This window comes from Felis catus, chromosome C1, assembly GCF_018350175.1.
Source record: "Felis catus isolate Fca126 chromosome C1, F.catus_Fca126_mat1.0, whole genome shotgun sequence".
Lineage (NCBI taxonomy): Eukaryota > Metazoa > Chordata > Mammalia > Carnivora > Felidae > Felis > Felis catus.
In genome coordinates this window covers 218084569-218107808 of record NC_058375.1, presented here as the reverse complement: position 1 = coordinate 218107808, position 23240 = coordinate 218084569, and the positions used below count along the sequence as shown (strand labels likewise).

General features: G+C 49.0%; 1 protein-coding gene across 7 annotated transcripts in view; it reads left to right on the top strand.

Annotated features, from left to right (window-relative positions):
- Positions 1 to 23240, top strand: part of COL6A3 (collagen type VI alpha 3 chain) — an 80746-nt gene that overhangs the window by 13001 nt on the left and 44505 nt on the right. Inside the window, exons 2-9 of one of the 7 annotated variants that reach the window (XM_019838939.3) lie at positions 864 to 984; positions 2494 to 3111; positions 8790 to 9392; positions 13169 to 13753; positions 15436 to 16035; positions 17361 to 17933; positions 19527 to 20135; positions 22176 to 22781. In XM_019838939.3, the coding sequence (XP_019694498.3) occupies positions 894 to 984; positions 2494 to 3111; positions 8790 to 9392; positions 13169 to 13753; positions 15436 to 16035; positions 17361 to 17933; positions 19527 to 20135; positions 22176 to 22781 (4285 nt within the window). In that variant the 5' untranslated portion in view covers positions 864 to 893. The remainder of the gene's footprint in view (positions 1 to 863; positions 985 to 2493; positions 3112 to 8789; positions 9393 to 13168; positions 13754 to 15435; positions 16036 to 17360; positions 17934 to 19526; positions 20136 to 22175; positions 22782 to 23240) is intronic. The other 6 variants (XM_023259855.2, XM_023259856.2, XM_023259857.2 and 3 more) reach the window with 6 other exon arrangements.

Here is a 23240-nt window from a genome sequence, read left to right as displayed (position 1 = left end):
GGGGCAAAGATCTGCCCATCAGAACATGAGCGTGGCTGGTTGGAAGTCACGCTTGCGGCCACCAGCTGGTGCGTGGGGACGGGAGACCGCGCCACCAGGCGGCCCGCCCTCAGGTCTGGCTTCACAGGCTTGTTAATTCAATGGCCCTGGGCTTCTTTCATTCTGAGATTGGTGGTTGGCACACAGCAGGATTTTGCTGGGAAAAAAGTGCTAAACGGGAACAAGGGCGGGGCGCCTGGGTGGCTCAGTCGGTTAAGCGTCGACTTCAGCTCAGGTCACCATCTCACAGTCCGTGAGTTCGAGCCCCGCGTCGGGCTCTGTGCCGACAGCTCAGCGCATGCTCTGTCTCTGTCTCAAAAATAAATAAAAACGTTAAGAAAAAATTAAAAAAAAAAAAGCAACAGGAACGAGGGCAAGATTTGCAGCGGTCCCAGAGGCCACGGCCGTGTTGGCACACGCTCTGATTTGGGCAAAGCCCATTCTCTCCATGAACCGAAGACTTCCTGGGGGATTCTTTCAGCCACGATCTACAGTTAAGCTGGGTGTCGCAGACCCACCACTTTCTGCGGCCACAAATACCTTTACCCTTGACTCTCTCTCTCTCCCTCTCTCTTTCTCCGCCATTTTCTGGGTGACATGCTGTTGTGGCCTGCCTCAGTCTGAGAGGAACGAAGGTTTAATTACCCATTTTGTTTGGTTTTGTTTTAGGTACGACCAGAGGAGTACCATCACGGGATTCAAAGATTTTCACTGACTGTGTAGTCAGCACTCCTTTTCGTAGAAGGGCTAAATCCTTGGTGCAGTGGTTTGTAATCTGAGCACCAGAACTGATCATTTTGCCTCCACCCTCTTTTCTTGTTTAGGTTCCCACTTGGTGCTTAGACACGTTCAAAATGAGGAAACATCGACATTTGCCCTTGGTGGCCACCTTTTGCCTCTTTCTCTCAGGCTTTTCTCTTACCCGTGCCCAACAGCAGCAAGCAGGTAAGATCCAGAAACACTTCTTACTTTTATTCAGAGGAAGGTGCTCTCTGATGTTTTGATCTTAGAGCTCGTGAGCTTGAGCCAGAACTTAGATGTGACGTAGGGGGTGGTGGAGCCCTTTGTCTCAGGATGTTCGTTCAATGCACAGACTTCTCCAGATGCTCTGTATCCAGTGAGAGATGGCCTACTTTTACTAACCCTTGGGTTGATATCTTGGAGTTGGTTCGCAAGTGGTTTGTTTTCACACTGGGTATGAGCAGAACGTTTGTGTCACAAACATTTCACCAAAATGAAGGGCTTTTCCGCACTCCTGGCCCTGGTTTGATCTCACGGCACCTAAAACCAGGATGAGACAATTATTGAGAGTAAGCATTATTTTCCTTGAAAACAAAACACCCAGATCACCCTCTTTGTATAATTCTGGATACAAAAAGACATTTTTCATCTAGAATCAAGTCTGGAAAAAAAACATTTCCCCAAATGATGAAAAAAAAAAAAAAGATCCAAATGAACCCTCTTAAGAATTTGCTTGCAGAGTTTTAGAAAACGTAGAAATGCTTCACGCACTATGAGTTTGGAGGGATGGCCTTGAGTCTCTCTCTCCTTTGCCTGGAGAGTTGGTCTTGGGCAGGGATTCTCCCACTGGATGCGGTGGTCCTTAGATGGTGGGAGGTGAATGCCACCTCAAGTAAAGGGGAGCATTGCTTGGGGCATCAGGGAAGCCTGAGGTAAGTAGAGTCTGGGAGGTGGCTGTGTACAGCTAGCCTGGCCCACAGCTGCAGAAGGGCCCTCCTCGGGCACCCCCAGCCTGGCGCCCTGAGCTTCCTGCTCCCACTGTCTTTGAGAAAGATAAATAATATCCCACATCTGCAAAGACTCTTCTGGCCCTGAAAAATATATAGTGACTAGTTAGGGTGCCTTTCTTCATGCCAAAAAGTCTGGGAACAATGAGACCTTTCCTTTCTCTCCAGTTATTGAAGTCTTCACGTAAGGAAGACATACTTGCCATGTGTATTTTTCTGGCCAAGTACGCCAAGCATCGGACGCTAGTTAACGTAAAGCGGTCATTTTCACTGTTCCTTCTTCTCGAGGCCCCGTTTCAGAGCCAAAAATGAAGAAGGAATTTTTAAAATGGCGGTTGGTTATCTCTGATGGAGTAGCCTGGTCTCATCAGGTGGGTGTCGGGGCTCAAACTGTCACAGAGAATCACGCTTGAGTTAAAAGACACGCCAGGGAATGTTTTCTCCCCCGTTCTGGAGCCTGCTACTGGTTCATGGATGGGGTTCATTGCATATGGAAGTTGGGCCAAGGGTTGCTGACCAACAGCTGTCCCTGTGCCCAGGTCCCTGCCCCTCAGGTAAAGTCCTCCCGCCTGCCCGTAGTGCAAGCGAGGTGCGGGCCACTCAGTTAACAGCACAGCGTAAGCCGAGTTAGGTTAGGAAGGCTTTGCGCCGATAGGAAGTAATTGCTGAACGGGAGAAAAATCTAAACCAATGTCTTTTTTTAAAGATGTCAAAAATGGTGCCGCTGCCGATATAATATTTCTAGTGGATTCCTCTTGGAGCATTGGAAAGGAACATTTCCAACTTGTTCGAGAGTTTCTATATGATGTTATAAAATCTTTAGCTGTGGGAGAAAATGATTTCCATTTTGCTCTGGTCCAGTTCAACGGCAACCCACATACCGAGTTCCGGTTAAATACGTACCGTACTAATCAAGAAGTCCTCTCCCACATTTCCAACATGTCTTATATTGGGGGAAGCAATCAGACTGGAAAAGGATTAGAATACGTAATGCAGAATCACCTCACTGAGGCTGCTGGAAGCCGGGCCAGTGACGGAGTCCCTCAGGTTATTGTAGTGTTGACCGGTGGACACTCGGACGACGGCCTTGCTCTGCCTTCAGCGGAACTTAAGTCTGCTGATGTTAACGTGTTTGCAATTGGAGTTGAGGATTCAGATGAAGGAGCGTTAAGAGAAATAGCGAGCGAACCGCTCAATATGCATGTGTTCAACCTAGAGAATTTTACCTCACTTCACGACATAGTAGGAAGCTTAGTGTCCTGTGTGCAGTCATCCGTGGCTCCAGAAGGGGCTGGAGGCACAGAGACCTTTAAAGACATCACAGGTAATGGCACCATTGCCAAGCTGCTGCCTGCCTCGCTGTTCTTTGCAGATAAGCTTGGCAACTGCTGGCATTAAAGCAACACTGTGGCTCAAAGACGGGGGGGTGGGGGGGGCGGGACTGGGAAGAGATGGCTGTTCACAGGTGTAAAAACAAAGGTTTGACCACGCTGTGTCGCCTCCTTCTAAGGTAGCGTTTTCACCTGCATCCAGGAGGGTGTTTTCTGAAACAATTACATTTTATTTTATTTAAAAAAGTTTTTTTTTTTTTTTAAGTTGACTTGTTTTGAGAGAGAGAGAGAGAGAGAGAGAGAGAGAGAGACAAATCGAGCAGGGGACGGGCAGAGAGAGAGAGAGAGAGGGAGAGAGAGAATCCCAAGCAGGCTCTGCACTGTCCGCACGGAGTCCGATGTGGGGCTTGAACTCACGACTGTGAGATCATGACCTGAGTCGAAACCAAGAGTCGGACGCTTAATTGACTGAGCCACCCAGGCACCCAGAAACAGATTTTAACTCTAAAAAACCCCATTCTCATATTATGACCCCACGGGAGGGACTTCTGTGATCCTTAGCCAAGGAAACCAAGGAAGCGTGGCCAGGCGGGCAGCTCACAAAGATCCCTCCCATCTGTTATTGGGCCAGAGAACCCGTGTCCTGGAGAGAGAGCACCGTGTTGTGAACGCACGGCAGGGCTTGCAAAGAGAGAGTGATGGAGGGGCAGGAGGATCTTCTTGGGAAGGAAATCCAGAATGGTGGCAAGTGAGTTCCTGCAGCAGCCCACGAGGGGGTCCTGCCCGGTGGGGAGGAGGGGGATGAGCCCACGGGAGCCGGGAGGGGGAGGAGTCCTAGAGACCGCTGGTCATGGGACCCGGGGGACGCTGCCACCACAGCGTATGGAGAGAGACCAAGGGCACATCATGGGGGTGCAATAGTTTTGCGAGATGCTCACGGGGTGGCCCTCACGTGCGTAGGGCACGGTGGACAGGGGGCCGCTGGGGACCTGGGAGGCTGGTGCTCAGGAAGGTTAGCCACATAGAGGTTAAAGTCTCTGGAGAGGAGCACAGGTGTGCCGTGTGGCTGCAGGCTGAGTGGGATATAAGGGAAACCCAAGGAAGGCTGGAGGTCCCTTCAGCGCGCTTAGCTGGGGAGGCGGGTGATTGTCTGAATGCAAGGGGGTGGAGGGGACAGGCAGCCTCCGCACCGGCCCCAGGAGGTGATCACAGGAGCGGGATTCACAGCCCGCTTTTCTCCTACGCTTTCAAAAGTGGTTGCCCCCCAGAGGGCTCAAAAACAGGAGGCGGGGGCAGGGAGAAGCAAGACTGGGGATTTTGAGACATAAATTGGCCAATCTAACTTTTTAATGCCTATTTATTTTTGAGAGACAGAGAGAGAGCACGAGCTGGGGAGGGGCGGAGAGAGAGGGAGACACGGAACCCGAAGCGGGCTCCAGACTCCGAGCTGTCAGCACAGAGCCCGACGTGGGGTTTGAACCCACGGACCACGCGATCATGACCTGTGCCAAAGTGGAACGCTTAACCGACTGAGCCCCCCCGGCACCCCTAAATCGGTCAATCTAAAGGGCCACACAGGAGGGGCTTGTGGAAAGACAGAGGGGCACGTGGAGTCTGGAGAAAGGGAGGGCTTTCTGGACTGCAATCAGGATAACAGGGGAATTGTAGGTAAACGGTATGGACGTCAGGTTTTTGTAACAGATTCAGAAAGCAGGGGTTAGGGAACAATATGACTAGAGGTCAGGAGAAGGAACCAGTCGTCCTGGGCAGGCAGAGCTTGGACGGGAGAAGGGTTTCAGAACTAACCACCCACAAGGCGTTTCGGGAGGCTGTTCATAAAATGGTCCGCCCAGTGGTTGCCCATGATTTCAACTCTGACAGCGGTGGGAATGCTAATGTCCTGCTAGCAGCTCTGCTTCTGACAGAGGAGCGGGTGACAGTCTGGATTCTGCCCGTTTAACCCCAAAAAGCGTTCTGTGCTACAAGTGACATGCCTCACCCGTGTTTCATGATACATGTGTTGATCCTGCCAGATTATAGGAGAAGAAGGTGGGACCCCCCCCCCCCGCCACCCCCAGAGCATCCCAAACCAAAATCTCCGGGGAACAAGGGGATGCTGTGAGGCTGCCTATACTGACTTTTCACCGATCATCACATTTCTGAATATAGGGATGATAAGTGATCCATGTCAGAAGGGTGAAGGGGTCAGTGGAGACACAGGACATCTTTTCTTTATTGCTCTTTTGGCCAAGTGAGGGAAAAGAGCGGACGAGTTTGCTTTTATGTTTAAATGAACAATCGTATTCTTACATGAATGCTAACTGAGCCTTTCAACATGGTACGTTTCCACACAGATGAAAAAAAACCTTTGTTTTTATGCCAAGAAAGCATCTCTGTCTTCTAGTGTCCAAGCCACTAGCAGCTCCGCGGTGGAAAATTAATCCGTTTATGTTGTCTTTTCTGATTAACTTCACTCTGCAATTCCTCCGGTGTCACGTACCATTGCATGTTCCACAGCATAAACGTAAAATAATAATAATCCTCTGCTTCCAGAGGGCATTCTAGAGATTGCTAGTGAGTTAGGGCCATTTCTTCCCATTACCTGTCCGCTGGGTAACTCTTCCCCATAGAGTGTTCTTGACCGTAATCTATGGTGTGTATAAAACGTTAATGGTCCCCCCTGTTCTAAATGAACTCTACTCACATAATCAGTCTCTGAAGGTGGTGTTCTTTAAAATCTCCTTGTCATCCTTTTATAAATGCATATCACTAAAATGCATATCACTAAAATGTGCTCTGAAGTGAAAGCCCAAAGTGGTCTGTATTCGGTGAGGATTTCAGTGTGAGCCTTCTCTTCTTTGCAAAAGAGGAACATTTAAAGCACTCGCGAAATCAATCTACAGTTTTGTGTTTGCAGAGGAAACACACATATGATCTCTTTAATTTTTCTTAAAAAAAAAAAAAAAAGGAAGCATCCCACGAGCTGAGGAAGGCATTGTGCCCACATCAGTGTGCTCCAGAAAAGAATGTTTCCAACAGTGTTGAAGGAGCCTGACTTTTCCATGGACACGGTGAAAGTTTTCTATGGAAAATGCCACAGAAGGGTGTGTGTGATACGTGAGCCACGAAAGCGGAAAACCAGGCAACTTCACGTTGTAAATTTTAGTTAGAGCTGATTATCCTTAGACTTAAAACTGGTCATCGGTACGCCTTGCTGTACACAAGAACCCACAGCTCTTGTGTCTGTTTGAGGCTTCAGCTCACCTGGATAACACAGCATGCCAATGTGTGTCCCATCATTGTGTGCGTAAGAGGACAATGTTGTTTTTTCAGTGATGACAAATTATCCAACATTTTTCTATGACCTGCTGCAGTTCAGCCTTTAGGAGGAGAAAGGGTCAAGGGTTTTCCCACAGGGTTTCTCTTAATTTGTACAGTATTATAAATTGCAACCAAAAAAGATAAGGTAATAAATTAATTAAAAATTAATAAACGAATAAAGAATGTGTCATCCTATCTATTAGGTTATCGTTTCTCTCTTCCTGAGGACCCTAGGCTCCTAGCTAATCCTTCTTTTATTGGTATGCACATCTTTTACGGTCTCTCAGGGTCATTGGTTCACGCCTGGGAGAGGTTGAGGGATACAGTGGTGTGATGGACAGAGCCTACGGCTCATATGATGATGCGGGCCATTTCTATGGCACTGCGCCCTCCCAAAGATCCTTCAGGAATCTTATGGTTTGGCTAAAGAGAAAGCAAATGCGTTGGGATTCCTAGCAAAGGCCCACTCTTATTTCATACTTTTGTGTGACACTTACTAAAAACACAAGATCTTAATTACTGTAGCAAAAAATTATCCTTCTCGTTAACCCTCATGTTTCCAAGTTATTATCTTTCCCTGTGCAAGGGATTCACCTGCAAGAACGTTGTCAGGGATTGTGTGTGAGGGGAGGAAGAGTTCTTCTGATTCAGGCAACCTCTGGCTCAGCTTTCATATGAGGGAACTTGAGTAAGAACATAGTTTCACTGTAGCGGAATTCTTTAATTTTATGAGATAAGATTTGTATCCTGTTTCCACAGTGAAAATGGGAGCAACTTTTTCCAGCACAAGGAAAAATTAAATTTTTTTTTTAAATTTTTTTTTTCAACGTTTATTTATTTTTGGGACAGAGAGAGACAGAGCATGAACGGGGGAGGGACAGAGAGAGAGGGAGACACAGAATCGGAAACAGGCTCCAGGCTCTGAGCCATCAGCCCAGAGCCCGACGCGGGGCTCGAACTCACAGACCGCGAGATCGTGACCTGGCTGAAGTCGGACGCTTAACCGACTGCGCCACCCAGGCGCCCCAGGAAAAATTAATTTTAAACATAAAATGTTCACTGTCATGAGAAAGATCAGAACTCATGGTCTTACATACAATGTTGTGATTATATCCCAAATATAGCTTCCTAAAATCTCAGAATATAAATATCACATATGCTCACATACAGTCTTTTCCTGTTCCTAACACACACTTAAGTTATTAAAAAACATTCACCAGAATAATTTTTCTTTTCCTCTAGTTTTAAATCAGTCCAATTTAAATTTTCCAGTGGAGCCTTTGAAATATTTCACTCAGGTTTATAGATTATTAATTGCTACTCCTTACCCAATGCTTCTGTGAAGTCCCCATTTTCCATAGTGGAGTGGAAGTTTCTAGTTTGCCATTGTAAGGAGGAAAGAGGCCAAGGTCCCCGTTTTTTTGTCCATCTGTATAACCCCAGAACTAATTCTGATCCAGGGTTTATTAGAGGCTCATGGTCTCGCTAGGCAGTCAGTTTAGGACGTCATAAAAATAAGGTTGGATAATTATGTCATGACTGGTTTCATATCACTCTGCTTAACATTGTTCTGCATTATGTGATTGAATACAGAGGCAATAGCAAAAGTACGTGAACAAAACATCTAGCCTAATCCCAGACCTGCGTGTGAGTTCCACGCAACTCAGTATCGTATGAGAAGAGAAGATCAAACCAAACATTTATCAGATATTTTTAAGATTAAAACTTGAAGCGTAGCTTGAGTTCTTCCTTTCAAATTCACAGAGTTGCGTGCAGGCCGCCATCTTGGTTTTTAAAGAGAAGAAACAGTAGTCATTCCAGGAATCAGGTGTTCAACATGCTGGGATGATAAGTCACCAAACCCTGACTCTGGGCTTCTGTTTCGTAGCTGTGGATTTGGGCAAAGAAAATTCCTATAAGCACTTGAGGATTATGAGAGAAACATCCAAAAATTAGAAATCATGTTTGGACCTCCTGTAGGTATGGTAACGCACAATTCCACGTAACAACATTTCCCTCCAAATTTAGTAGAAATTTCTAGAACATGTACTCACGATTCTTCCCCTGGAAAAGTGAATATGATGTTTTGAATTGTAACTACAAAGATGGTACAAATGAACATTTGATATAAATGTTCCTATTTTACGCCACTGTTCCCGAGGAGTTGCCTCTTATCCATTCAGAATGCAGAACTAAAAGAGAATTTCACATTCCTTAATCAACATGTGTTTTGTTTGTCTGTATTTCGTGTTTCTTATTGGTTTCCAAAGAAACATGTCAGAACACTGAACAATGCATGTGGTCACTTGTTCTAACGCTTTCACATTTTTTGCATTTCTTTCTTTTAAAGCACAAGACTCTGCTGACATTATTTTCCTTATTGATGGATCAAACAACACCGGAAGTGTCCATTTTGCAGTCATTCGCGACTTCCTTGTAAATCTCCTTGAGAGACTCTCGGTTGGAACTCAGCAGATCCGAGTGGGGGTGGTCCAGTATAGCGATGAGCCCAGAACCATGTTCTCCTTGGACACCTACTCCACCAAGGTGCAGGTTCTGGATGCAGTGAAAGCCCTTGCGTTCACTGGTGGGGAGCTGGCCAATATCGGCCTGGCCCTGGATTTCGTGGTGGAGAACCACTTCACCCGGGCAGGGGGCAGCCGAGTGGAGGAAGGGGTTCCCCAGGTGCTGGTCCTCATAAGCGCCGGGCCTTCTAGTGACGAGATCCGCGACGGGGTCATAGCACTGAAACAGGCTAGCGTGTTCTCGTTTGGCCTCGGAACCCAGGCCGCCTCCAGGGCAGAGCTTCAGCACATAGCTACCAGTGACAACTTGGTGTTTACTGTCCCGGAATTCCGTAGCTTTGGGGACCTCCAGGAGCAATTACTGCTGTACATTGTTGGCGTGGCCCAAAGGCGCATTGTCTTACAACCGCCAACCATTGTCACAGAAGGTACGTATGCTCTCCTCGCCATCTGTGTGGGAGTGGGGTGTTTTGTGTGTTGGTTTTTGTAGAAGCAAGGCAGGCACCTCCAGAACGCTTCGCCTCAGGAGAACCTGTAAGTACCCACGGCGGGGTCCTTCTGAGATAGGCTAGCTCTCGGGGGTGCAAAACAAAAGATCCGTGAGTGAGTGGAAAGCTCTTGTTACCACGTGCGTTGTCGAGGAAGTGTGCTTTTGAGGTGAATTCAAGAAAGCCGGTACTTGGAGACTATTCAACATCAATTGTATTATTCACTTGCGATCCAGTCATCTGAAAAATGGATCTCAGGGGCTCATTACAATTCTGAGAAAATTAGTCCAGGACGATGGCACGGCCTCTAAGCCCGCGTGTTACAAGCGCCCTTGCAGGTAGGTGAGGGCTGCCCCGTGGGGCCCTTTCTGTGCTGGGTATTGAGAGCTGCGCTTCTGAAGGTAAGAAACCACACGACGCTCACTTGGCGGGATATTTACGAGAAACCATTTTCCTGTGCTTCTCAGGTTTCGGAGTAGTTGCGTTGAGTCGTGAGGTCATGATGTACATCCATTCAAACTGAGGGCCTTTGGCAAAATAGCCCAACGGGACTCATTTATAAACGTCAAACGAATCGCATCACGTAACGAATACGCATTTGACAAGTGTGGGAGGAGAATATGTTTTTCAAAATGGAAATAAGAATACGGTTTTGCCTGGCGCTGAGGCAGCTGAGCCTCAAGGCAGATCTGGTTGTGCCAACTTACATTAGTTGGTGATCTCCCCCGTCTGCCAGAGGTTACCAATGGCCTTCTGCATTATCACCGGGTAGGGAAAATCAGAATTGATGCAGAATTACATCCTGAAAATTCGCTTGATATTTCTAGACCTCCCTCTCATCGGACTACAACTTACCAAGGTTGCTCCAGGCTCGTGTGCGTGTGGACACACACGGATGGTTTCCATAGCCTTTGTAAACGATGAGGGAGCAGCAGGGCTGTAGCCGGGAGACCTGGCCTTCGGTCCCGGCTCTTACATTAACCAGCTGTGTGATCCTGGGCAGGCTGCGCAACCACCCTGGGCTCTGATTTCTTGAATGTATGAGAGAGGAGTTCCCCTGGATGAAGAGATTTCTGTTCCAGGAGAAGTTTCAAATTCTTTCTTCTTTTTATTTGTGGCAACACGTTGCTCACATTTCAGTTTTCCCTAGCTAACTCGAATATTACCTCCTCACGTGCAGACAGCATCTTTAATCCTTGTGACCGATTTGTAATAGTTAACAAATGTTCCTGGCGATCTGGTCTGAGCTGGATACACAGTGCTTGCTGGTGGACGAGAGAGACGTGGCCGCCGGCCTGTTGCGGGATAATGGGGAGCTGGTGGAAATGGGGGCCAGTGTCCAGACGCAAATATTCCGAGGGTCAGAAGTTGTGTGGGGCTGTACACAGAAGGACAGGGGGAGAGAGCTTTGGACAGGGTGGCCGGGGAAGGCCAGTTGGGAAGCCGCAAGATAGAAAGGGGGCAGCAGGTGAAGAACAAAGGGACGGTGTTCCAGGTGCCGTGGCTCTGGGGCACCGAGGAGCCTGGCTGCTTTCCAAAACTTTCAGCAGGCCGTGGGGCTGGAGCTCGTTTGATACATGGAGGCTGGAAAAGCAACCAGTTTAGGGGGTGAGCGTGAAGCCTAGTGCCGACGGCGTGTCTCAAGGGCTGGAGAGGTTGCCAGGGCCCCGAGCTGCTAAGAAGCTGAGGAGAATGAGACCAAGGGCCCCACTGCGTGTGTCCACACGTGCAGGTCACTGTGGCCCGGGCAGATCAGTGTCACTCCAGTGCCAGGGGCGCGTGGAGAGGAGGGGCGGGAGGAGCGGGTGAGGGCAGAGGACGCACCCTGCAGGGGGTAGTGGTGCAAGTGAGGCCAGCAGCCCACTGACTGGCAGGACCTTCAGTTTCACCTCCCAACAAGGGTGTTTCAAACCCAGTCCGAGCAGAAGACAGCTCTGTTTGGGTTGGCATCGCATGCCAGGAAGGGGGATGTCGCTTACTGGAGGTGGGGGGGGGCTGCCACTCAACAGCTGAGTGAGTCAGCCTGCTGGTCGGGGTGACAGCTGACCTGTCTTTTTATTCATCTCCCGTGTATATTGCATACATATATGTCTATACAGGCCTGGGATGCCGGAATCTCAGTAGCACTTCTACATCAATGGTGTAGGAGGGCTATGTGTGTGTGTGTGTGTGTGTGTGTGTGTGTGTGTGTGCCTCCAGGCAGGTTCACTATCCATGTGTGCATGAAATGCCACACATGTGGTTAACCGTGCATACATGCATATGTGTGCATGTATGTATGTCTTTTACGTACATGTTGAGGGAAGGAGAGGGCAGGGCCGTGTGGCATTCCGTGTCTTTCGCACGTACATAGAGGGAGAATCCGGCGTGTATGCACGTCTCTAAGGAGAGCTTAAGGACTTGGAATTCATTCTTTTTACCACAAGCTGATGTCAAAGCAGTGGTCTCCATGTGCCTGTCCTTGTGTGTTTTGCATCTATGTGTGCGTTTACGTGTTTCCTCTTTTCGTAAAAATTCTTTTGATGTTTTATTTATTTTTGAGAGAGAGAGGAGAGAGAGAGAGAGAGAGAGAGAGAGACTGAGCACGAGTGGGGGAGGGGCAGAGAGAGAAGGAGACACAGAATCCGAAGCAGGCTCCAGCCTCTGAGCTGTCAGCACAGAGCCCGACGCGGGGCTTGAACTCATGAGCTTTGAGATCATGACCTGAGCTGAAGTTGGATGCTGAACCAACTGAGCCACTGAGGTGCCCCTACGTGTTTTCTCTTAAAGAGGAGAGTTTGGACGAGTGATGTCCGTATAGTCAAATGTCAAGGTATATAATCCATCCGACAGTGTGGAGTATTGGAGGCCTCCTCACGTCCAGATACTTAATAAACTGTAAGCACTCCTCCCTCTATATCCTTGTGAGTGTTGGAAGTCCTAGCAGGTTTTTGGATTGGGTGTCATGCCTGACACGGTACTTTGTGCCCACAGCTCAGGTGGGCATACGGCAGGTGGACACAAGCTTAGAGTCACAAGCTAGTGACCTTGCCCAGCTGTCTTTGCTTTGTAGTTTATCACAGTCCTGATACGTAAGTTGCACCTTCATGGTGCAGGTCTCTTAAATGAAAATCCTTCTGTGCCTCTTGGTGGTTTTGACATCGATTTCCTTTTTATAAGTTTTATGATGTCAAGGAATTGTTTTTTTTTTTCATTGCCTGAACAACCCAGGCATGGAGAAGAGAACGGAAGGCAATGGGGGTGTGCCTGCTCTATACTTTTGTACTTGGCAGTGGGTGTTTATGAAGTCACAGTTGTGAGATGAAGTGCCCTCTGTGTAGACACTGATCGCTCCTTTGAGTATTTAAGATCTAGCTTCATTCTGGACCCTAAAATCTAACCTACAGACTTTTGGCAGAAAAGGGCTTCCTGGCTTTTTTACTGACAACATGCTGCACAGGTGGTTGCTAAAGCTCATTTTGTTTTTGTGCAACTATTTTGTCAAAGGTACTAAGGGGGTGGGGGTGGGTGGGTCAGGAGCCCTACCTGCCACCCCCTAGGGAGGATGCAGCTGTCACTGATGTGTGTTACGACTGGTTCTTCGGGGACTCCCGCTGACCTCACGCTGGCCAGAGCAGATGGGAGTGCCCCTTGAGTAGCGTTAGCTGTAGAGACGGTCATAGTTGAATGTGACAGGTAAGGCCATTGTACTCACCTTATAACGTTGCTACCTACAGTCATTGAAGTCAACAAGAGAGACATAGTTTTCCTGGTGGATGGCTCATCCGCACTGGGACTGGCCAACTTCAATGCAATCCGAGACTTCATTGCCAAAGTCATCCAGAGGCTGGAAATCGGACAGGATCTTATCCAAGTGGCAGTGGCTCAGTACGCAGACACTGTGAGGCCAGAGTTTTATTTCAATAGCTACCCCAGTAAAAGGGAAGTCATTGCCGCCGTGCGGAGAATGAAGCCCATGGAAGGCTCGGCCCTGTACACGGGCTCTGCTCTGGACTTTGTTCGGAATAACCTGTTCACTAGCTCGGCTGGCTACCGGGCCGCCGAGGGGGTCCCAAAGCTCCTGGTGCTGGTTACAGGCGGTAAGTCCCTAGATGAAATCAGCCAGCCCGCCCAGGAGCTGAAGAGAAGCAGCATCATGTCCTTTGCCATTGGGAACAAGGTTGCCGACCAGGCTGAGCTGGAAGAGATTGCTTTCGATTCCTCCCTGGTGTTCATCCCCGCCGAGTTCCGAGCCGCCCCTTTGCAAGGCGTGTTGCCCGGCTTACTGGCGCCTCTCAGGACCCTCACCGGAACCACTGAAGGTATGGTGGGGAGCAAGTCAGGTGCACAGCAGGGTGGTCTCCAGGCAGAGCCTTTGAGCTTAGATGAGAGATGGCTCTTAAATGATGGAAACGAGAGTGATAAACAGAATTTATTTCGGGCTTCCTTTAGTTGGGGATTGTGTGACTTAAATGCCATATGATACGGATGTATGTTTTAAAATGCCATATGATGAGAATTGTATGAACTTTCCAAATCATCGAGTAGAAATCTTATGACGGAAGCTATAGGACCAGGACCACTCGTCCTTACTGCTTCTGGCCTAGGGGGTCACTTGTCAGTTGTTACCTCTTGTCAGATCCCAGGGCTCTGTGTCTCCGAGTGACTCCTGTCCAGCCTCCTCCTGCCACCACCAAGATGTGGCCTGGCTTTTGCTTTCCTGAGCTGACAGTCCCCTCTCAGTGGCCCAGCCCCGAACATTAACCCTCTCTCCTTTTTCTAAGGGCCTTTCCTTCAGTCAGTGAATGGGCGTGGAGACAAAAAGCCCAGTGGTTTCTAAAATCTTTCATTTAATATGATTGTCGGGGAAAAGTTATTTTGAAAGACACGATAGCGGTCTATGAGCTTACAAGTGGATGAGTACAATTTGCCGTCCTTAACGAAGATGAATATCATGGCAACCAGCTTTCCCGCCACACAAGTGCACCACTGGAGGACTGTTGGATGCATGACTCACGTTGCATGATGCATGCTTTCTCCCCAGGCTCTCTGCTCTTCCGAAAGCCTCCTTCTCTTCTCCTTACCTCCTGCACACTTCCGGTCCACACTTTCATGGCCAAAGTTGATGGATAGACCGTAGGATGAAATTAGTTGTCAGGTTTAAATTTTAGGGAGACACCAGGGAAGAGAGGGGAGATAATTTTCCTAAAGGCATGTTGTACTAAATGTGTTGCTACGTATCCTCTAATTTGAGCACTCTACTTGTGATTCATCGTGTGTATAACCTCAGCCAGACGTGGCAGCTAGTCTTTTTGTACTTTAATGTGTTTCCACGATGCTATTATCTCACCTTGGAGGAATTCCTACGGGCTCTCCCTTGGATTATTGCCCGACAATGCTGTGACTCCCCACAGAAGAAGGGTACCAGTAGAGAATGACAAAGGGCTGGTCCTAGGAATGCTTCAGGATGAGAACATTCCAGTTTTATTATTATTTTTTTAAACCTTCAGGATCTCATGTTCTCAGGTGGACTCGGGCTAACACTCGTAATCTATCTGTAAGTGGAAATCTCTCTGCAAATGTGTAGAGGTGAATCCCAGGGACCCCCGTCTCACACACGTAAACCTGACCGTGACCGTGGTCATAGATAGGACTGAGGCAGAAAGGCACAGGTCCCTGGTAGCGTTCGCTTCTAGGGAAGGAATGTTCCAGTTGGAGGATTCTGATCATTTTTGTTGGTTGCAAACGTCCTAACTTTGGCACTGTATCTTTCCGCGAGCCAACTTGGTTTCGTCAACTTGGCTATCGATATGCCTCACAAACACCAGCCGCCACCGGTGGAAAATATGCAGCCCTCTGCCATATTTTACGAGATGGACATGCTTTGCCTCACCGACTGTCTGTGTGTTCTGAATGTTGGCATGTGTGCCCCGTGTCGCAGGCACACATGGCATGCCCTCCGCGGTTGTCTGTGTCTCACTTTGTTTTCTGTGCTCCACTGCAGTTCACGTAAACAAAAGGGATATCATCTTTCTTTTGGATGGATCGTTCAACGTTGGCAAGACCGATTTCCCTTATGTGCGGGACTTTGTAATGAACGTAGTTAACAGCCTTGATGTCGGCAGCGACAATATCCGTGTCGGTTTAGTGCAATTTAGCGACACGCCAGTAACAGAGTTCTCCCTAAACACATACCAGACAAAGTCAGATTTGCTTGCTCATCTGAGGCAGCTGCAGCCCAAGGGGGGGTCGGGCCTGAACACCGGCGCGGCCCTGAGCTATGTCCATGCCAACCACTTCACCGAAGCTGGCGGCAGCAGGATCCGCGAACACGTGCCACAGCTCTTGCTCCTGGTCACAGCCGGGCAGTCCGAGGACTCCTATGGGCAAGCTGCCAACGCCCTAGCGCGCGCAGGCGTCCTGACCTTTTGTGTGGGAGCTAGCCAGGCGAATAAGGCAGAGCTTGAGCAGATCGCTTTTAACCCGAGCCTGGTGTATCTCATGGACGATTTCAGCTCCCTGCCAGCCTTGCCTCAGCAGCTGATTCAGCCCCTAACCACATATGTTAGTGGAGGTGTGGAGGAAGTTCCATTCGCCCAGCCAGGTAAAGCTCCCCAGCTGCGCGGGGCTCCCTTCCCCCAACACCTCCCCGGTGGCAGGTGGCCCAGCCTGAACTCCAGCGTGCGGTGAACTGTAGAAGGAAGACCTGATTTCTGTGCTTGAAGTAATTTGGGGGCTTGAGACACTGTACCAGCAAGTTGAGGTTCTCTGTCTAAGGTTCATTATGAAAGAAAGGTCTGGGAAATGCAGCTTATGTCCCTCCCATCTTATCCCGGCTCCCCCCACCACCTTTTTTGGCCCCAGTGCCCGTGAAGTTTCTGGAACACACATCCAGACGGAAGGGAGAGCGCGAGGGATTGACGCCCTCTCGTATTGGAGAGTGCGTTGGGGCCGGTTAGAAATATTAACTAACTTAAGTATAGGAAAAGAAAACAACAACAAAAAAAGACAGTGAAATCATTTTATTTATATGATTCTTTCATGTTCAAAATCTGCTGTATACACAAAAGTTATTTTTTACAAACCCAACAAGGGCTGCATCTTTATGTGATGATAAAATGATTTCCAAAGGAAGTCGGGAATATTACTGTTCTTGCAGATTAATACGGTGCTGAGGCCGGATGCGTGGGACCTGCCAGCTTGTGGACACCACACAGAGGGGGAGCAAGACTGAGCCAGTCTGAAACCTAATCAAATACCTCCAAGAACCGTTTGACCTGAAAGTTATGTTCCCGTTACATGCTACATGTTGTGGCCCCCTGTGGGCCTTCAGCCCTGTTTTCTGTTGGCTTAGTATAGCAGATTGGGATGCACTCACAGACAGCCTGACCCACAGAGCAACGATGGGTGCTATTTGGGGTCCTGGCCCATAACTTCAAACTTAGTGAAAAGAAAATCCAGTTAGAGCAGATATGTGTCAACTCAGTTATCTATGGGTGGCTAACCCACATCAGCCTCTGGCGCTAAAGACTGGTCAATTTTTAAGACAAAGGACAATAAGGACCACGTTTTCCGTAGCTTGATTTATAACGGCTTGAAAACACTGTTCTCTTACAGTGATTGCCACCAAGAATAGGACCCTCTGGGGCTTATGTTGTCTTGCTTTGTGGAAGAAGCACAGTGCGGGATCGGGTAGACCCCTCCGGTTCTAGGCCTTGGCAGATATGAACTGCTCTGAAATGGGGCATCTTAATGACAGCTGGTGCTTCAGGCTTCGACAGCGGGTTTTCTCCCCTCTTGCTGGTACAGTGATCATCAGATGACTTATGTGACCCCCCGTTACCAAATCCTAGTGGCGCTGGGCTGAAGTCACTCTGGTGCCCGTTAGGTTCTCATCCCTCACTGTGTCCTAACCTACTTCTGTTGTAGAAAGCAAGCGAGACATTCTGTTCCTCTTTGACGGCTCAGCCAATCTCGTGGGCCAGTTCCCTGCTGTCCGCGACTTTCTCTACAAGGTTATCGACGAGCTTGACGTGAAGCCTGATGGGACCCGGATTGCGGTGGCTCAGTACAGCGATGATGTCAGGGTGGAGTCCCGTTTTGATGAGCACCAGAACAAGCCCGAGATCCTGAATCTCGTGAAGAGAATGAAGATCAAGACGGGCAAAGCCCTCAACCTGGGCTATGCGCTGGAGTACGCACAGAGATACATTTTTGTGAAGTCCGCCGGAAGCCGGATCGAGGATGGAGTGGTTCAGTTCCTGGTGCTGCTAGTTGCAGGAAGGTCCTCGGATCGTTTGGACACACCGGCACTCAGCCTGAAGCAGAGCCAGGTGGTGACCTTCATACTGCAGGCCAAGAACGCAGATCCCGCCGAGCTGGAGCTGATGGTGCCGTCCCCCGTCTTCATCCTGGCCGCGGAGTCACTCCCCAAGATCGGAGACCTTCAACCACAGATCGTCAATCTCTTAAAGTCCGTGCAGGATGGGGCGCCGACACCAGGTACGGCATGGGAATGCTGGTTGCTTCTATGGCCCGGTACTGGAGGGTATGAGTGACAGTAGGCCGCTGACTCTTTCCCCACTTGAATTGTCTAACTGTTCTCAGGGCTAAACAGGAGAATCCGGGTGACATGAGAGTATTTCATCATTACGGTCACCTGGGTGGCTCAGTCGGTTAAGCCTCTGACTTTGGCTCAGGGCACGATCTCACGGTTCATGAGTTTGAGCTGTGCGTGGGGCTCTGTGCTGACAGTGCGGAGCCTGCTTGGGATTCTCTCTCCCTCTGTCTCTGCCCCTCCCCTCCTTGAGTGCTCTCTCCACCCCCCTCCCCACTCTGTATCTCAAGATAAAACTTCAAACAAATTAAAACAATAAGTTAAAAAAAGAATTTCTCATAATTAGGTACATGATAAAGATTTAGACGTATCAGTAGTTAAAAATCCATTTAAAAACACTATTTTTACTATAAGCACAATAAAAGCCACACCCGTGGATACATTGTAGCTAAAACAGTCTTCATCCGTATGATCTACCAATGTCTTATTTTAAGCGGGTCTCACCGTGCTGTAATTCATCCACAGTCCACTTACCAAGAATACAAGGTGTGATGAGAGGGGGATAGATCCGCACCCTAACTGCTGACCTAAAATTTCCAGCTGCTACTCCACGCTACCATGACTTGGTGTTTAACCGCTTTCCGTTTATTGGTAAAAATGCGGTGAAGAAAGTCGTTAATTGCACCTATAACCCTTTGGAAAAAACCCCGAGAATTTCGAACTTCTACATTGACTATGGGGCCCACACGCTGTTGGCTTTGGATGGTAACCCAGACATCTGGTCTATACGTTTCCCGGTTGCCCCGCTGTGACTTACAACAAATCATTTGAAACCCCCTCTGTGCAACACGCTAATGGGCAGGCAGGATGTACCGTCCTGTTTCTCCCCTGCCCAACACCGTTTCTTGAGGACACCTTGGAAAGTTGACAATGCTGCACAGGCACCGAAGGTTCTAAATTAAAGGCCTGTCCTTCTATCTACCTACCTGTCTGTATTGCTGTATTCATTTTTGATTTCCGCTGTGCCAAATTACCATAAATTTAGTGGCTTAAAGCAAAATGAATGCATCGTCTTCTGTTTTCGAGGTCAGCAATCCGAAACCAGTTTCACTGGGCTAAAAGCAAGGTGTCAGCCAGATTGTACTCCTTTGGGAGGCTCTGGTGGGTCATCCGTTTCCTTGCCTCGTGCGGCCTTCGCTCCTTGGCTTGTGGACCCTTCCTGCATCTTCAAAGCAGCAGCGAACCCTCTTCTCTCTTCTCTGATCTCTGCTTCTACCTAAAGTTCTTCCTTGAACTCTCATCGTCTCCTCTCCCTCTTAGAAGGACACGGGATTGCTTACACTGGGTCTGCCTGGATAATCCAGGATAATTTTCTCATTCCCCAAGCACTTAATTCAGTCATACCCGCAAAGTCCCCTTCACCAGTTCTGGGGATTCTCGATCGGCTACCCTTGTGGGGCCATTCTTCAGCCCTCCATGATCTGTAGGAGATGGTCCATCTCGGGTCCTGTGTGTCATGGATGGTGTCTGTCTCCCAGTTTCAGGTGAAAAGGATGTGGTGTTTCTGATAGATGGCTCTGAGGGTGTCAGGAGCGGCTTCCCTCTGTTGAAAGAGTTTGTCCAGAGAGTGGTGGAGAGCCTGGATGTGGGCCCAGACCGGGTTCGTGTGGCCGTGGTACAGTACAGCGACCGGACCAGACCTGAGTTCTACCTGAATTCATACATGGACCAGCAGAGTGTGGTCAGCGCCATACGCAAGCTGGCCCTCCTGGGAGGGCCGGCCCCCAACACCGGGGCCGCCCTGGACTTTGTCCTGAGGAATATCCTGATCAGCTCGGCCGGAAGCAGGATAGCAGAAGGTGTCCCCCAGCTCCTGATCGTCCTCACGGCTGACAGGTCTGGGGATGACGTGAGGGGCCCCTCCGTGGTCCTGAAGAGGGGAGGGGCAGTGCCCATCGGCATTGGCATCGGGAACGCCGACATCACAGAGATGCAGACCATCTCCTTTATCCCCGACTTTGCCGTGGCCATTCCCACCTTCCGGCAGCTAGGGACGGTCCAGCAGGTGATCTCCGACAGAGTGATTCAGCTCAGCCGGGAAGAGCTGAGCAGGCTGCAGCCAGTTTTGCTCCCCCCAACGAGCCCAGGTAAGGAGGGGATTCCTTGGGTCATTGTTTCTAGAAACATCCGGGGCTACTCATTTGGCCCATGGGCTCTGAGTGTTCTTTGTTGGTTTCCTCTGCCTTGTGTGTGTGTGGGGGGGACTGGCTTTTCATGAAGAATTAGGAGCCGTGTGCCTTTGGTCTCAGTGGCCGGAAGTGGTACAGGCCTGGGGACATGCTGAGATTCATGTTTGGGGCCAAATTAAAGTTTCAAAGAGGGGCAGGTGCATGCTTTAGTGCAGACCCCCCACGTCTGTGTAGAGGCTTCTGCACAGATATCAGAAGGGACAGGGCCATCTAGCTGGTGGCCCCAGTTCAATGCCAATTCTATGCTGCCCCTGGCAGGTCCAGTCGGCAGCCTTCTGTGATCAGGGAGGGAGCTTGACCATAGGGTCCACCCAGCTGGGGGCACAGTCTCTGAAATATTGGTGTTTCTAGAGCCCAAGAGTGATGATTGCTTTTGACTTGCCTGGTGTTAAGAAGTAAATGGCTTAACTGGCAGAACCCCATCTTGCTTTTCTGACTGCAAGATTTATTCTGTTTCATTGTTCCTGTGCCCCTTTTCTAGGCCTGGTTACAGTAAACTAGAAAACAGTGGGAGCCTGGCCGCTGAAGGGGCACTAAGATGTGTCCAACCCCCTCAAAATACCCACTGAGGGCCTGCCTCCCCAGGGTACTCAGGTGGGGAGGCTCACAGTGGTGGAAAGCCAGCAGCATCTTTGTTCCCTGTGGCTTACATCCTACTGAGTGCCATCTGAAGCCTCATGGCATGGAGAGGGGGAAAAGGGAAAGGCAGGGGGGAACAGAAGGAAGCCAAGAATAGCAGAAGCAAGTGAGAGAAGAGTCAGATGCCAGATACGGTGCCCTTTGGGTGAATGAAGGAGGTGAGGGTGACTGACGTGGTGTTGTTTAAAAGGGCCGGCGTTTCCTCGCTGGTGTCCAGGACAGAGTGTGGCAGGCCCCACAGGCCTCCATGGAATGTTCTAAATGGTTTGTGATCAAATAAGTTTGGGAAACAGAGAGAGAGGTTCCCCCCTCTAATTGATGTGTTTTGTATATCTCCAATACAAGAATGACACATTTCCAAAACTTATTTGGCTGCAGGGTCCTTTTATCTATGATGCCTCCTGAGGTACCAGTGTTCCCAAGAATGCACTTTGGAAATCTTGTCGTAGTGCATATGCAACTTCTTTATCTTAAACATAAGCATATATGTCTATAGCATAGCTGCTCTCCCACACTTCAAAATGAGTATTTTCTACCTTCACCTTCTTCCTTTCCCACGTCTTCTACACTCTTCTTCTTACCAGAACTGCTATCCATATCTCAGCCCTGATCTGTTCCCAGGTGAGCTGTCTCTGCCTCCAGGACACCTGCCCCTCTGAGCAACCCAGGGGCGCCATTCACCATTCTCTCTCCTGCCTCACTGGCTCTCCAATGAGGATGGGAAGGATGATTCCCTTTACAATATAAACATATCACTTTTTCTTCTTTCTTAAAAACTCTCTCTTGATGCCTGCTCCCCTCTCCAATAGTGCCTGAATCTTTTAAAAGAATCCTCTCAATCTTCATAATTCCTCTCTTAGCCCACCCCCATCTGTCATTCGCTGTAGCCACTCCACAGAAAGCGCTCTTGTCAAGGTCTTTACATCTGGAAAACCCAATGGTCAATTCTCAGATGCCCTTCTGCTTGATCTAAGATAACCCGATGCATGTCACAGTTAAGATCACCTCCTTCCTGAAACACCATCCCTGTTTGGTCCAGACATGGCTCTTGTGTATCTACTCTCTGCCTCCCTCAGAGTTTCTCTTCTTTATCCTTTTCTGGTTTTTCCTCTTCTCCATGGCTTGTAATCACTGCAATGCCAGGACTAACTACCGGGACTGGTATTTTAGCTATAATGGCCAGAATTAGGATGCTTTTCCCGTCAGGTGGTGATTCCATGACAGACTGGGAGGTGGTTCATGAACACTAAGAATTTGGTGCCAACAAATGTGAAACCCATGGTAACATGTGATTTGCAGGTGTCGGAAACAAGAAGGATGTGGTCTTTCTCATCGATGGGTCCCAAAATGCTGGCCCTGAATTCCAGTACATCCGCACCCTCATTGAGAGGCTGGTTGACTACCTGGACGTGGGCTTCGACACGACTCGGGTGGCAGTCATCCAGTTCAGCGAGGACCCCAGAGTGGAATTTCTGCTGAATGCCCATTCCAGTAAGGATGAAGTACAGAATGCAGTGAGGCGGCTGAGGCCCAAAGGCGGGAGGCAGATCAACATTGGGGGTGCCCTGGAGTACGTGTCAAGGAATATCTTCAAGAGGCCACTGGGAAGTCGGATTGAAGAGGGTGTCCCTCAGTTCCTGGTCCTCATTTCTTCTGGGAAGTCTGATGACGAGGTAGACGATTCCGCGGCAGAGCTCAAGCAGTTTGGTGTGGCGCCATTTGCGGTCGCAAGGAATGCAGACCAGGAACAGTTGGTTAAGATCTCCCTGAGCCCCGAGTATGTGTTCTCGGTGAGCACCTTCCGGGAGCTGCCAAGCCTGGAGCAGAAACTGCTGACCCCCATCACAACCCTAACCTCAGAGCAGATACAGCGGATCCTAGCCAGCACTCGCTATCCTTCTCCAGGTAAGATGGGGTATTTATTATTGCTCTCTGAGTATTTTTGATATAAAAAAATAACAGGTTCAAAGATCCATAGTACTCATGATAAGTTAAATTAAAATAAAGGGACACCTAATATTGAGCCAGTTATGTCAGTGGCTTGTTGCAAGGAGGGAGGATGCACATGACAGTGAACCATGGAGCATCTCAGTAGAGGGTGTTAGGTCTTAGGATAGGATCAGAGCCTGTGGTAGGCAATTCTGTGGGAGGCTTAAGGAAATACGATTTGGCCTGGATTGGCTATTGTCAAGAAGTGGAAGTAATTCTATGATTTGGTATCTTTCTTCATCTTATGGCTACAGCTGTAATTGGTGAAGAAGCAGTAGTCGTTCCTATTAGCAGGGAGGGCAGGTGTTTGGTTATTTTCGTCTTCTTTTTGTCAGTGTGGACCTATGATACTGATGTTCTGTGAAATCTTTTGTG